This window comes from Ahaetulla prasina, chromosome 10, assembly GCF_028640845.1.
Source record: "Ahaetulla prasina isolate Xishuangbanna chromosome 10, ASM2864084v1, whole genome shotgun sequence".
NCBI classification, from domain to species: Eukaryota; Metazoa; Chordata; class Lepidosauria; order Squamata; family Colubridae; genus Ahaetulla; species Ahaetulla prasina.
Window position 1 is genome coordinate 24,732,752 of NC_080548.1, and position 16,611 is coordinate 24,749,362.

General features: G+C 41.7%; 1 protein-coding gene across 1 annotated transcript; it reads right to left on the reverse strand.

Moving 5' to 3' along the window:
- Positions 1-1,554: 1,554 nt before the first annotated feature.
- Positions 1,555-7,853, reverse strand: LOC131204412 (free fatty acid receptor 2-like). The gene is made up of 2 exons (XM_058195681.1): positions 7,751-7,853; positions 1,555-4,697 (listed from the first exon to the last, which is right to left on the reverse strand). The coding sequence occupies exon 2, from the start codon at positions 4,684-4,686 to the stop codon at positions 3,655-3,657; it is 1,032 nt and encodes a 343-aa protein (XP_058051664.1). The 5' UTR covers positions 4,687-4,697; positions 7,751-7,853; the 3' UTR covers positions 1,555-3,654.
- Between the last annotated feature and the right edge of the window lie 8,758 nt (positions 7,854-16,611).

A 16,611-nucleotide genomic window follows, 5' to 3' on the forward strand; every position in this document is an offset into this window, starting at 1 on the left:
CCACTATGAAGAGATTGAGAAATTACAGGAACAGTTTTCACAAAAAACACACGTATTTCCTTTTCAGGACATCTTCCCCTGTTGTGGGCAGTGTATGAGCCACTCAGTGCAGTTTCACAATGTTTTATTTGGGTTTCTGAGCAATCATAACAAGACTAGGGGGACAAGGTTTGGATAGATATCGAACAAATCTGGCCTATTTCAGAAAAAAATCCCGATCTGGCGCATTAAGCAGGACTTGAAAAGAAGAGCTTTGGATACATCTCTACGCTATCTATCATTTCCCAAACTCTCATGGTCAGTGTCTCTAGATCACATCCTAGTGGCCATCCCTTACGGTGCTGAAAGTGTGGTTTACCAATTGAGAAAGAGGATATTGTTATGCAAACAACCAGCTGCAAGCTTCCCCATCGTGAGTGGAGAAGACTTAGAAAGATATTCAGAAGGTCTCCAGGGATAAATTGTTTCGAAACCAAAAACACTTCAGTTGCTACAGAGAACTCTTTAAGAACCATGCTTGGGGGAAAAAAAATAATAATATTTTGATTGAAGAAGCTGCCCAAAAGACAAACAAAATCACCCCTTCTCTCCAGGTTTTGATTTCTATGATCCATCACCGCTGCGACAGGAATTGGCATCATCCCTAAGTAAGCATGGGGTGTCTACTGTGAGTTTCTTTAAGGATCCACCAATCACAAGCCAGAAACACTGCCTTAATTCTTCCTGCTGCCACCATAGTGGCCTTAGTCATCAGCTTAGATCAGGGATCTCCAACCTTGGCAACTTTAAGACTTGTGGACTTCAATTCCCAGAATTCCTCAGCCAGCTTTGAATTTTGATTCTGGGAGTTGAAGTCCACAAGTCTTAAAGTTGCCAAGGTTGCAGACCCCTGGCCTAGATTAAGGTATCACTTTCATATTTGCTTCAGGAGGCCTTTGTGTATGGGAGTGGGGTGGGCAACCTGTTTAAATCAGGGGTGGGCTGCTGGAGGTTCACAGGGGTTTGGGAGAACCTGTAGCTAAAATTCTATGCAGTTCAGAGAACCCCCAAATCCCACTCTGCGCTGGCCCCGACCCTCCGAGGAGTCCCCACACGGCCTGTTTTGGATGCTGGTAAGTGCAGGGCATGCACGAAGGCTTGGGGAGGTTGAAAAATGGGCCTACCGGAAGTTCAGGAAGGAAATGGGCCCATTTCCAGCCTCCAGAGGGCTTCCAGAGCCTGGGGAGACCGTTTTCACCTGCCCGGAGGCTCGAGAAAAGCCTCCGGAGTCCAGGAAGGGCAAAAACACCCCCCTTCCATGGTGCAGGAGGCTGACTAGGCCATGCCCACCATGGCCACGCCTACCCAGCAACTGGGCAGAGAACCCCTTGCTTTGAAGCCCACCCCTGCTTAAAACCATGATAAATAGGACAGCCAAACGGGAACAAGTGGCAGGTACATGATGTATAGGATGTGCTTGCCAAAACCCATCCCTGAAAGTAATCTCAGAGTTCAAACATTGGTTTTCAATAAGAAGGAACACAGCCGTTAAGAAAAATAACCAAACCATTTATTTCAGCATAGAAAAATACACATCTGAGGTCTAAAGCTTTTGTATACATGCAGCTACTTCAACAGTAATCACTCAGAACAGCACAAAGATCTTTTTTTCCCTATGGTGTCTTCTGAATCTCTGCAGGTTTTATCTACCACAATCTAGTTGCATACCATGCGCCACCAAAACCAACCACGTGAAATAGGGTGTGTTGGTTCCAGAATGATATATATGTGAACGTTGCAATCGATGCTTCTCACAAAACTGAAAATTAGATTCAGGAGAAGATTCAAAGTAATCTCACATCAGTGTTCATTTCAGGCCTTGCTTAAAAACAAAACAAAACAAAACAAAACAAAACCCTACCAAAAGTAGATCTAGGCTGGGATAAGAAAGAAAATAAAATAATAAATGAGATATGGCGGGGGGGGGGGAGGTATAAAAGCAAAAGAAGACCACTAAGAAACGTTGTTTAAAAACAGGAGATATTTACATGTTATATGTTGTGTGTTTGTCAGATTGTGTACCGCAATAAAACAATAAAAAAGTTTTTTTAAAAAGAAAAAAAAGAAAAATGCACCTTTGGGTTCCAGAAACTTGGCTTTTCCAGGGGAAAAAAAAAAAGTATATCTAGGCTAGTGAATCTTCTAGGCAGATGTGACCTTCTGGAGGTGTTGTTTTCTGCTGGCAGAATGGTCCTAATTGTCTCATTCCCTCCCTGGCTTACTCTGCGATTTAAAAGTTGGGATAGCTGCTTCCAAGGCCAAAGCAGTGGTGTAATTCAATTTTTTTTACTGTACGGTTCAATGGGCATGGCTTGGTGGGTGTGGCAGGTGAAGGATACTGCAAAATCTCCATTCCCCACCCAGGGGTGGGGAATTTTTGGTGGGTGGGAGTGTCTGGGGATTGTCATGTGTATTGGTCTTGGTCTCTGGGTGTTATGTCAATTTCGTTGTATGGGTATACTGTGTATATACGTACAATGACAATAAACTTTATATATTCCCTCCCGACTCCTGGAGGAAGGATACTGCAAAATCTTTATTCCCACTCCACTGCAGGGGAAGGATACTACAAAATCTCCATTCCTTCCCCACTCCTGGGGGAAAGATATTGCAAAATCTCCATTCCTACCCCATTCTGAGGCCAGCCAGAGGTGGTATTTGCCGGTTCTCTGAACTACTCAAAATTTCTGCTACCGGTTCTCCAGAACCTGTCAGAACCTGCTGAATAGCACCTTTGGGCCAAAGAACTAAAACAGCTGAACAGAAATATAATTAAGATTAAGAACCTTTGAGTTTCAGAGGAGCTTAGCCAAACAATTCCTTCAAACAAAGATATCGTATTGGAAAAATATTTTTAAGAAATGCTGGTCCATCACAAGCTTTGTGGCTGTCACAGGAGCGGAGCTGCAGCTGTCAAGTGCTAAAAGAAAAGAATGATTTAACTCAGAGGTCTCCAACCTTGGTCCCTTTAAGACTTGTGGACTTCAACTCCCAGAGTCCCTCAGCCAGCTTTGAATTTTGATTCTGGGAGTTGAAGTCCACAAGTCTTAAAGGGACCAAGGTTGGAGACTCCTGATCTAACTGGTCTTGGGCTATGAACAGTACCAGTTCATTATGACAAAAAAGCACCTAGTGAATTTTTTTTTAAGGAGATGGGCTGCTGGGGGAGAAAATAATTATTGTGTTATCAATGTGTACCCTTGTATCCATTCAGCTGATGGAGGCAAAAATCTGTCACAGTGACCCAGCTGCTTATCCATATGTATTATAGTTTACTTGTGACAAAGTCTCAAATATTCTTCGGGAAGTCTGGAGTCTCTGGCAAAAAAAGCAAACATGGAATTCTCTAAAAAAAAGTCCGAGAACTATAAGCAGATGTCATCTTATCTTTGATGATAGTGAAAATAACTCAAAGTTGCTACAAGCAAGTCAGGAGCAGCAGGCAAGTTTTCCAAACGTGATTTGATGGTGAGCTGTTGTCGCTCAAAATGAAATTTCCGCAGGCCTTATTTCAAATCTCACGCTTGCTTGGATATATTTGGTGTTGTGGTCACGTTTAGCTTAGGTGTTCTTGGGAGTCATTTCTGCTCTTTATAAGGAAACTTTCCTGAGTGATCACTCGTCTAACGTCATAGAGGGTTCCAGGGTTGCAAAAGGAGTGGGGGTACTAGATCCTGCCATTATACTGGGGAGGTTTCCAAGAGTTAACTCACCAGCTTCTCCTTTTTTGTCATTGTCCCTACAACATGGACAGCAGGGTGATGTATGCTTCCGGATTTCATTGCAGATGCCAATCCAAAATTCTGTAAATGTCCTCCGGATGGTGGAGGAAGAGAAGAAGAAGATGACAGGATCCAACACCGTATTGAGGGAAGTCAGGCAGAAGGTCTCTGTTCTCCAGGGGGGGCTTTTTTTCATCACAAAGCCCACAACGTGGGAGATATTGTAGGGAGCAAAGGCCAGAGTGAAATTGAGCAGGGTAGCCACAGCTAAGCCCACGGCCCTTTGCTTCTTCTGGGGTTTAATGTTTGGCATGGCATTCAAGATGCGGATCACATTGACATAGCAGGAGATAGTGACAAGGAAAGGAAGTAAGAAGAGGACAAAGAAGAGCTCCAGGCGGAAAGGAAGGACAATGTCACGCTGTTCAGGGGAGAATTCATAGTAGCAAGTGACGTTGGCCTTATGACTCCAAGGATTTCCAGGGAGGTAGTGAACAATGAAGACGATGCAACCGCAATGGGAACAAGCCCAAAACCAGAAGAAAAGGCTGGCGATTCTTGCGTAGGTTGGTCTGCGGTTCAACTTGTGCTTGACAGGGTAGGCAATGCACAGGTAGCGCTCGAGGCTGACACCCATGAGGAACAGGGTGCTGATATAAATGCTGCTGTAGAAGAAGAAGTTTGCCAGTGGGCAAAGAATGGAAGGAAGAGGCCAGGTGAAACGCTGAGCAACTTCTGCCATCTTGAAGGGCAAAAAGAGAAGAAGGAAAAGGTCAGAAATGGTCAAATTGAGCAACAGTATATCTATGGGGACCGGCTTGCGACGGACTTTCCTCAGGAAAGAGTAGCAGGCCAGAAGGTTGCAAGGCAAACCAAAGACGAAGGCAATGATGTAGATAGTCAGGACCACGGTATTGTTCACCATCTTCTCAGATTCTGTAAAGGAATGTGACATAATCAGATATTTTAAAAAACACACACACACCAACAAAAGTGTTTCTTATTTCTCAAGGCTGAAAGATATTTTTCTGTCTCTAGGGATCGTTTCAGTTGACCGTCTGGGGAAAGGAAGAGCACAGTTTCCTCAATGGTCCTAAAACAGATTTTCCAATGCTCTAGTACAGGGGTCTCCAACCTTGGTCACTTTAAGACTTGTGGACTTCACCTTCAATTATACCTGGAAGCCAATCACTAATGAATACAGGGCTTGCATAATTAGTATTATAAGTTCCCAACACCGAGAACCAATTTGTACACGGGCTGCTGCATTCTGGACCAATTGCAGTTTCCAAATAGTCTTCAAGGGCAGTCCCATGTTAAGTGTATTGCAGTAACTCAACTGCATGGCAATGAAGATGTGAGTTACAGTAGCTAAGCTCTCCTTGACTGACAATATCAAAACGGATACCTAGCAAAAGCTAGGCAAAGAATATTCTAGTTATAACCTCTACATGTTGTTTATGGAGGAGCAGTCCAGAAGGACTTTCAAATTGCAAACCTGCTCTGTTCGAATATGTGCAGACCATTCCATGTACGTAAACGGGTTTAGCTTCCATCTGTTTGCTTCAATGCAAACCTTTACAATCTCCATGCATGGGGCAAGCATGTTGACAATATGCCCTTTATTGGCCAAGGTGTTGATTTATAGAACTGGGTATCATCAAAATATATCTCTATATCTCTATATTGCTCTATCTCTATCTCTATCTCTATATATATTGGAAAAAGAGAATTTATATCTATATATCTCTATCTCCATCCATCCATCCATCCATCCATCCATCCATCCATCCATCCATCTCTGTCTATCATCTATCTGTCTGTCTGTCTGTCTGTCCGTCCGTCCATCCGTCCGTCCATCCATCCACCCATCTCTGTCTATCATCTATCTATCTATCTATCTATCTATCTATCTATCTATCTATCTATCTATCTATCTATCTATCTATCTACCTACCTACCTACCTACCTACCTACCTACCTACCTACCTACCTACCTACCTACCTACCTATAGAGAGATAGAAATATATAGATAGATATAGATATATCTCTCTGATAGGAAAACATAGATTTTAAACCTGAACTGTTTTTATTATTATTATTTTCTGATGTTTTCTAACATCAGAAAAACTTGATAAGCAAAGTATATATTTAGTATTGTATGTCTTAAGAACAGCGAGGGTTATATTTGCACAATATTGGAAAAATGAAGAAACACCACAAGATGAAGAGATAATTAGGAAGATACTGGATTGTGCAGACATGGACAGACTTACGCTGAAGATTAAACAGAAAAAAAAAAGACACAGAATACTATCAAACATGGATTTTATTTTACCAGTGGTTGGAAAAAAGAGGTGGAGATTAGGAACGTAATCTCTATTGTTAAGCAAATTAAACAACACAGACAACACGATGTTTATTAAGCACTAACAAAATGTAAACAACAGAAAATCAATAAAATCTTAAAAAAAGAAAGTACCTCTAATCCCCAGCCCCAAGTGAACTGTGGACAATGGTACTAAGAGCCACTGAAAAATCAGGAGGGATATACCAGCCAGATCTATATTTTACCTTAAGTAATCCAAGAGAATACTAATGCAACCTCTGCACTCATTCGAAATCTTGTTCAATCTTCAGGACTTATTGTCAGATGACAATGAGACAGACGTTCTCTAAACAACTTGAAATGTTGTTGTTGCCTGTGGAATTCATACAGAGCTAATAGTCTAGTATTAAATGTTTTGTTAATATCACTTGGTGTTCTGATTTGTATAGTTTGAGGGATTTATTTATTTATTTATTTATTTATTTATTTATTTATTTATTTATTTATTAGATTTTTATACCGCCCTTCTCCCAAAGGACTCAGGGCGGTTCACAGCCAAACTAAAACAGTAGATAATATACATAATAAAAGCAATTATTAAAAATCTTATTAAATATCAGGCCAAATTAAAACTATTTAAAACCATAAAAACCCCAAATAATTTATATCAGAATATTAAAACTGCTAAAAATTTCTATGCCAATCCTGCGCGAATAAATAAATAGGTCTTCAATTTGCGGCGAAAGGTCAAAAGGTCAGGTAGTTGACGGAGTCCTGGGGGAAGTTCATTCCAGAGGGTGGGAGCCCCCACAGAGAAGGCCCTTCCCCTGGGGGCCGCCAGCCGACATTGCTTGGCGGACGGCACCCTGAGGAGTCCCTCTCTGTGAAACCGCACGGGTCGGTGGGAGGCAATCAATAACAGTAGGCGGTCCCATAAGTAACCTGGTCCTAAGCCATGGAGCGCTTTGAAGGTAGTAACCAAAACCTTGAAGTGCACTCAAAAGACCACAGGTAGCCAGTGCAGTCTGCGCAGGAGTGGTGTTACATGGCAGCCATGACCGGCTCCCTCTATCACCCGCGCAACTGCATTCTGAACTAACTGGATCCTTCGGGTGCTCTTCAAGGGGAGCCCCATGTAGAGAGCATGGGCCCCTAGTAATCTGTAACTGCTGCTACTGAAATTTAAATGCAAATAATATACTACTGAATCATCATTATCTGTTTTCCACAGCAAAAACCCTATTTGGTTTCTCTGTTCGGTACCAATGCTGTCCATGTTGTGAGTATCCATCAGCCTTCCTTTCATATCAGAGAATTCCTCCTGCTGAATTTCAAATGTTCCATTAGAGAGTAGAAGAAACTTTATTCTCCAATGTTTGGCTTTGAGTTCTGAACTCTTTAGAGTAACATTTGCGTCCCAAACATCCCCTTGCATGATTCAAAGGGAAGACTTATTGATACCGTTGCAAAGAAGAAGAGGAGAATCTTATGAGCATATCTTCTACAAATATTTATTCTTGCCTCTTTCGCACATTTTTATAATAATCCCAAATAATTCCTATCAGTTTCTGGTCAACCCTTTCTTTGACTATATCTCATTTTATCCATATGTTTGCTTTTATATTTAATTCCCACCACATTTTTTATTTAAAAGCTTACCTGTATTCTAGTGAAGTGAGATCACAAATTTCTAATACCGATCCAGTTGAAGGATACCGATGCCTAGATGAGAAAGTGAAAGCATCTGTCAGTGACAGCCGAGAAATGAAGTTATATTTGCAGAAACTGTGGTCATTAGTAGGAAAAAAAAGGAACTTATTACCAGTAGAACAAGAATTATTTGAAATATTTGGTATGCTCAGGAGGAAGTTTTCAGTGATGCTGCAAAACTCCTCAATTGCACAATTTACAGCCCTTTATTTATTCCTTATTTAGTTAGGTGTGTGTGCAAATCACACTTTGGTGAGAATAAAAGCCTTCTCAGGTTTTATTTTATTTATTTTTATTTTTCAATCATATATAAGATAACAGGTAAAAGTATAAACATAATTTGGATACATGAAAAGAGTAAGTAAAAAAAGGAACATTAGGACAGGGATGGTAGGCACGTTGGTGCACTTAAGCACGCCCCTTACAGACCTCTTAGGAATGGAGTGAAGTCAGTCAATAGTAGACAGTTTAAGCGTAAAGTTTTGGGGGTTTTGGGAAGAAACTACAGAGTCATGGAGTGCATTCCAGGCATTGACCACTCTGTTACTGAAGTCATATTTTCTGCAATCAAGTTTGGAGTGGTTTATCTTGAGTTTGTATCTATTATTTGCTTGTGTATTGTTGTGGTTGAAGCTGAAGTAGTCACTGACAGGTAGGACATTGTGGTAGATAATTTTATGTACTATGCTTAGGTCAGATTGAAGTCTGCATAGTTGTAAATGGTCTAAGCCCAAAATTTGGAGTCTGGTGGCATAAGGTATTTTATTGCGAGCAGAGGAGTGGAGGACTCTTCTTGTGAAATATCTCTGGACTCTCTCGATTGTATTTATGTCCGATATGCAGTGCGGGTTCCAGACAGATGAGCTGTATTCAATGATTGGTCTAGCAAATGTTTTGTATGCTCTAGTTAGTAGTACAATATTACCAGAGAAGAAGCTACGCAAAATTAAGTTAACAACCCTTAGTGCCTTTTTGGCAATCTTGTTACAGTGGGCTCTGGCACTTAGATCTTTAGAAATGATTTAGAAATTTAGAAATGACCTACAATTGGGAGGGGTTTGTCCACACAAATTGCTCAAAAGAGTCAAGGGACTGCTGCAGCTCAGTTTCAGGGTCTTGGCAATCTTCTTATAGCCTAGGCCAGCGGTTCTCAACCTGTGGGTCGTGACCCTGTTGGGGGTCAAATGACGATTTGCCAGGGGTCGCCTAAGACCATCGGAAATATGGGAAGTATACTTGCGAGTCGAAGAATCGCGCTCCAATGGTTGACTTCATAAGCCAGCTGCAGGCTCTTCAAATCGCTAGCCGAATTCGGCTTCAGGCGCAATGAATTCAATTCAGCTTCAGGCGCGAATGAATTTCAAAAGAGAGAAATCTTTGCTCTGATGTCTCCCTCTCAAGCCAGCTGCAATCACTCCCAATCGCTAGCCTAATCTGGCTTCAGGCGCGATAAACTTAATAGGGGAGGAGTCTCCACTTTAATGCCTCCGTCCTCAAGGCAATCGCAAGCAGTTCAGATCGCTAGCCAATACGGCTTCAGGCGCAATAAATTCAAAACGAAAATAATTTTACAGTTGGGGTCGCCACATCATGGGGAATTGTATTAAAGGGGTCGCAGCACTATAAAGGTTGAGAACCACCGGCCTAGGCCATCTTTCTATAGAGCAACAATTTGTTTTTTCAGATCCTCATGAGGTGCCATGTTGAACTTCCAGTGACCAGCATGAGAGAGTGAGAGTAACGACACCAAATTTGACACACCTGTTCCCCCTTCACACCTGAGAGCTTGTACCACTAATGAGTCACATGACACCAGGGAGGAAAAATGGCTACTTGGGCTCCATTTGGACATTATCACTTAGGGGTGTTCTCACTTTTGTTGCCAGCAGTTTAGACATTAATGGCTGTGTGTTGCGTTATTTTGAGGGGACAGCACATTTACAGTGTTATACAAGCTGTATACTCACTACTTTACATTGTAGCCAACTGTCATTTCTTCAGTGTTGTCACCTGAAAAGATATACTTAAAATATTTACAAAATGTGAGGGAGTGTACTCACTTCTGTAATACACTGTTTGCACAATGCTAGACTAAGCTATTTTAGGATTGGGGAATTCACAGTAGTTGTGCCCTGGGAACCTAATCATTGTGTTAGTATACTGTGGGAAGCTGTCCGTCCTCTGAACCTACAATATGGTTTATTTGTTGAGACATAGTCTGTGATGCAAACATAGCAAAAATATTTGCATATGGCAGAATCTCATTCACCTTGATTGATCTCAGAAAAGTTAAGCAGGATCAGACTTTTTCAGGATGGAAGATCCAAGGGTTCTGGATTAGAATGAGAACTTTAAAAAACACCCAGAAGTGAGCCATGACAAAATACTTCCATATTGTTCCTAATAAAACTAGTGAACATAGATATCTTTCCTAATCTAATCACATCCAAGACTTCAGGTTTTGATGTATTAAATGTCAGTAAGTAGCTTTTGAAGTAATATCTCTGTTAGTTCCCTGTTTCCCTGAAAATAAGTCCTATCCCAAAAATAAGCCCTAGAATGTTTTATTTGTACACCTAATATAAGCCCTACCCCCCAAAATAAGCCCTATTTAAGAGCCTGTACAAGGGGACACGGTGGCTCAGGGGCTAAGACAGTTGAGCTTGTCGATCGAAAGATTGGCAGTTCGGCGGTTTGAATCCCTAGTGGTGCCGTGTAACGGGGTGAGCTCCCATTACTAGTCCCAGTTTCTGCCAACCTAGTAGTTTCGAAAGCACGTAAAAATGCAAGTAGAAAAAATAGGGACCACCTTTGGTGGAAGGTAACAGCATTCTGTGCGCCTTTGGCATTGAGTCATGCCGGCCACATGACCACAGAGACATCTTCGGACAGTGCTGGCTCTTCGGCTTTGAAATAGAGATGAGCACCGCACCCTAAAGTCAGAAATGACTAGCACGTATGTGCAAGGGGAACCTTTACCTTTACTTAAGAGCCTGGGCAGCCGGCTGCCAACTCATTCCATCTGGTTGCTCATCGACTTACCTCGGGGCCCCCACAGCCAGGCCATCCATGCGCTGACACCTGCCTCTCCTTCGTGGTGGCAGCACCAGCAGCCATGTGCAGCAGGAGCCCACGTGGCCGCTGGCCCAGTTCTTCTGCTTGCTCATAGATGCAATGCAGCAGGAGGCTGAGTGCAATGTTGGTGCTGCAGCCGTGAGGTGAGGCATGGATGGTCTTGCTGCGGGGGCCCTGAGGTAAGCCAGTGCAGGGCATGTGAGACAGCTCCACTACCCCCTGCCTTGTGGTTCTGGTACTGACGTCCCGCACAGCCTCCTGCCCTGCTGTGAGCAAGCAGATGAAGTGGGCCTCCCTTACATGAGAATAAAGTAAGACACCCCCCAAAAAATAAGCCCTAGTGTTTATTTTGGGGCCCAAAAGAAAATAAGACCCAGTCTTATTTTTGGGGAAACATAGTTTTTTGCAAGAAAAAAACCCCACAGTCTTGTGGCTTATTAAAGGCTTCATAATTTTATTATCAGAGAGATTTGGATGTATTAAGAGATTTGGATGATGGATGGAAGAGAACAGAAAAGAGAAATGAGGAGGCGATCTGAAACAAGAGGATAAACTTACTGGAGAATGGAAACACAGAGTTACCAAAGAATGACCATACAGTTGTGATTAAAACAACATATATTTTAAATCAGGGGTCTCCAACCTTGGCAACTTTAAGCCTGGAGGACTTCAACTCCCAGAATCCCTGGCTGGGGAATTTTGGGAGTTGAAGTCCTCCAGGCTTAAAGTTGCCAAGGTTGGAGACCCGTTTTAAATGATTATTTTTGCAATTATGCTCAGAATGGTCAACGACAAAAAGAAATGAAGCCACAAACATACATCAGAAAATGTGGAGAAAGCTGGTTCATTAAACCACCACAAATTGGACATGATAGAATGGATAGCATCAAAACCTGCTGTTGGGCTCATACACACAGGGTAGAGGCAGGATACAATTTTTAAAAACTCCTCATCTCATTTCAGATTCTTCTCCCCTGTTTTTCCTTTGAAAGAAGAGAATTTTATATTTATATACAATGTGAAGTAGAATGAGAACTTTAAAACTCATCTACAATTGATGTCGCAATGAAGGCTTCATTGCTAGTATCCCTTTGTAGCCCCAAGGGGAGCTATTTGCTTGCAGACAATTCAATATTGGCTTGAGTATTGAAGGATATCTGCAGTATATGATATTTCAGAATGAAAGATGCAAAGCCTGACAGAATGTCAGTATTAAGTCCTCTATAACAACATTGCCAAAAAAGTTTTAAGAGTTGTAAACCTAATCTTGCGTAGCTTCTTCTCTGGTAATATCACACTACTAACCAGAGCATACAAAACATTTGCTAGACCAATTCTCAAATACAGTTCATCTGTCTGGAACACACACTGCCTATCAGACATTAATACAATTGAGCGTATCCAGAAATATTTCACAAGAAGAATCCTCCACTCCTCTGCTTGCAACAAAATACCTTATGTCACCAGACTTGAAATTCTGGGCTTATAAAATTTAGAACTACGCTGCCTTCAGTATGACCTAAGCATAGCTCGTAAAATTATCTGCTACAAAGTCCTACCTGTCAATGACTACTTCAGCTTCAACCACAACAATACACGAGCACACAACAGGTACAAACTTAAAGTGAACTGCTCCAAACTCGACTGCAGAAAATTTTGACTTCAGCAACAGAGTGATCAATGCCTGGAATGCACTACTTGACTCTGCAGTTTCATCCCAAAACCCCCAAAATTTTAACCTAAGACGGTCTACTATTGACCTCACCCTATTCCTAAGAGGTCTGTAAGGGGCATGCATAAGAGCACCAATGTGCCTACTGTCCCTGTCCTAATGTTTAATTTAATTTGTATCCATTTCATGTATTCATAATTATTTTACACATATATATTATCTAATAAGTTATTGACAAATATAAATAAATAAGCGAGCAGGTTGCTTCATTTAGTCTAAACCAGAAATGCATAGAAGAATGTACAATGCAGGCAGGTTGTGGTGAATCAGTTACTTTTTCTAAGTTTTCAAATAAAAGGAGAAGTTGCTGTGGTTTCTAAACTGCTTTAACACTTTTCCAAGAAGCAAATAGGAGGAAATCATGACCACCCATTGAAAAGCCTAAAAGACTGAAAAACCATGCACTTAGTAATCCTAGTTTAAATCAGTGGGCTGTGTTACGGTCAACACAGAAATGACTCATACATAACATCCTTCCTTTGTAGGCTACTAGAGCCTGTGTAGATCTGTTTGTAATCTAAATCTTATGGTTTAAACCCTTTTAGCCTTCCAGAGGGCTGTGAAGATCTGGCTCTTCACCCAAGCATTGACCTAGGATGGGATGTGATCCAGCTGTGAGGATGTTTGGTCTGCCTTTTGAAGGGAAGCATACCTTGTGTCAACTTGCAAAGCATCCCTGGCTTGCTCTTGAGGCAAGGGGGATGGGAAACCAATGAAGCAGCATAGTAGCCCAAAACAGAAGCATAGTTACAGACATATCTCTCTCAAGGCTGTCTCCCAGGGTTATCCACAGCGGCCAGAGGGGAGTGATCTCTACAACCAGTGAAATTGCTCTGTTGGCAAATGTGATTAATGACACACCCTGGGGGGGGGGCGAGGGGAAACAGGGTCATGATTGAGGTGTAAATTACATGGGGTCAGAGTTGGCTTCATTTGGAACCTGCCGACATGAAGTTCCTAATAAATAACTGGATTTCTTTTGAAGCTTGGCTCTAGGCTCATGTTTTAATTAGGGCATTTGTTGGAACCCTGACACCTTGGTTTTTAATCATGCTTTATGAATTGTTGCCAGGCACTCAAGTCATTGTATGAGATAGATAGCCATCCAAATTGGTCAGTGTGTAACTGTTTATGGAGGCTGTTTCTCTCCAGGTTGAGTATTGAGTTCCCTGTTCGATATGAAAATGCAAGGTGACCACAGCAAGTACTCTTATTAAATGCAGGAGGGGAACAAAGAGGGCGAAAGCATTACCACTCCTTTAAACATATTGATTATTCAGAGTTTCATAACAGTAGAAAATATAGCATCTTCCAAGGTCTGAATGCAACCAGATACAGCCAGTTTCCAAACTCATTAACTCCTTGATTTTTTTCTTCTTCTCCTCTACAATGTTAGCTGAATTTCCCAGGGCTCAAATCAATATTACAAATACAATTGAGAGAATGTCCCCGCTGAACATCAAATGGAAAACCTTCCACTTACACATAATTGCATTCAATAAAATACACCCTGTTGGTTTGTCCTGCCTGTTGGTTGATGAAAAGATGAGAAAAAGCTTTGCCATGACGTATTGAAGGGAAAGGTTTAAGGACATATTTCAAAGAAGGAGTGAAGAGCATCTCTTCTGAAGAGTGGATGGATTCTCTCCGCTCTGGCAAATGAATGAGTTGACAAGCAATAGCAACAAGCAATTGGAAAGAGGAGAAAAACAGTACATATTCGAGGATAGAGACTTATTTCCTTCACTTTGCTAGGGTTCCAACCAGCAGTGAAATCCAGCTGTATCTATCCGGCTTGTGCGAACCGTTAGCTCTGGTGGCGAGAGGCTCTGCCCACCTGCTGGGACGTCATTGCATCCTGTTTTTGATGCCCCGCGCATGCGCAGAGGAGGCGCGCATGCTCGCACTCCCAAACCGGTAGCGAAGGTAAGTGCATTTCACCGCTGGTTCCAACTGAAAGATAAGGAAGCCATTAAACTTTATTTTTGGTACTTAAGAAAATATCTGTGCTGTTTACTTGGGAAGAACCTGGAAAAGATATGCTATTGTTTTTTTCTAGGTTGCCTTTCTAACTTTGCAATTTAGTCTACTATTCTGGGATTCTCTTGTGGCTTCCACCCAAATGCTTATTAAATCCACTCTCAATTCGCTTCCAAACCCAGATAGGATTGGTCAGCGTTCCTACTACCATTGCTGCCTCTCGCAAAAAGACTTCCATTTTCCGATTGAAATAATAGTTCTTTGCAAGAGTGCCGACGTTCTTGGCAGAAAACTAAGGTTTCGTTTCATGTGGTTGAAAACTTGTAGTTGAAATACACTTTTGAGTACATTTTCCCAACATTATATCACACATTTGATCCTAATTATGGGAATTTTTCAGGCCAAGGGCCACAAGGACTCTGATGTGGTGTGCTAAGGATACCGTACAAAAATAGGAGGAGAAAGGACAAAGAAGTGATAAGGCCTGAACAACAGTAAACTCAATTGGATTTTATTAAAACTATCAGTATACCATATTCTTTGGAGTTTAAAATGCACCGGCGTATAAGATGCATCTTAGTTTTTGGGGAGGAAAAAAAGATTCTGCCTACCAGGTATTCATCTGGCTAGCATCCTTAGCCTGGTCAGCTTCAGCACATTAGTTTGCTCACTGGTTTTGAGGTTGAGGCTGGTTGGGGCTAAAAAACAGCTTCTAAAGCACAGCTGATTGTCAGAGGGAGCGGCATGAGAAAAGCAGGTGAAGTGTGGAAGATCGCTTTGCTCGCAAGTGCCACGTTGGAGCTGAAAAACAGCTTCAAAAACACAGCTGATCATCAGAGGGAGCTCCAGTGACTAAAGCAGGCGAAGCACGGAAGGGGTAAGAAAAGGCAGCATTGTTCCAGGTAGCCATTTTGGGCACCACAAGTCACGTTTTCAGCCTCCAAATGCATCATGTTTTTGAGCAGTACTCGGCAGCGATGTGCTTTGGCAATCCCGGAAGCCTTGAAGGGCTCTCAAACGGAGCGTTTGGAAGCTGAAAATGTGATACACAGAGCCAAAAACACAAGCCATTTTCGGTGGCAATCTATGCAGCCGACGGGTGGGTGGGATTACATTTGGAGTATAAGACGCACCCAAATTTTCATCCTTTGTTAAAAGTGTGTCTTATACTCTGAAAAATACGGTAATTCCTATGATTGCATTTTACTTTTTTTTTTTAGTGACAATCACAAAACAATTGTCTACTTCTTGATCTCTTGGTCCATCACCCTCTTTAAAAAAACAGCTGGCCTATATCCTTCTGCCATTCTGTTTAACTTGGTAGGACATGTCTTTCTCACAAATAAATATAGCAAGCCATAAAATTAATCCTAGTGAGTCCAACGCCAAAGTTTTTTGCAAAGATTTCCTTCAACCAACTGAAACGGGACAAAAACATTCTCTTGGACATAGTATAATTCCCCCTTCCTAGTGGGAGTCCTCTCCCTGTTTTTTTTTTCTTTTTGAGAAAGGAAGGCATGAAAAAAAATTAAAGAAAAGGGAGGTATTGTCTTATTTGGAGCAGAATGTGTGTCATTTGCTTGATCATTGCATGACACATTTTGTAGTTTTTGATAATGTTGGAAGAAAAGGAGAACGAGGAGGAAGACAAAGCAGTTAGAATCTATCCGTTAGTAGTCTTAGGTCCAGCTGCCAGTAGGTGGAACCAGCAACATTTAAAAAGACAAGGAGAATCCAGTAAGAATTTTGATTTTGGAGGAAAAAAAATTCCATCCAGCTGATATCTTTGGAATAAAATAAGTTATCTTGTTTTTCAGATTAGTAGCAGTGGTAGATTCTTTGCCATGGATCAGGGTTTTTTGTTGTTGTTTTTTTGGCTAGCCTGGGTATCAGCAACCTGTGGCTCTGGAGCCACATGTAGCTCTTTGGGCCGTCTCCTGTGGCTCCATCGTGTGATCCCACCATGCTCCAACACTGGAAGTTTTTAAGAAGATGTTGAGTAACCATTTGTCTGAAGTGGTGT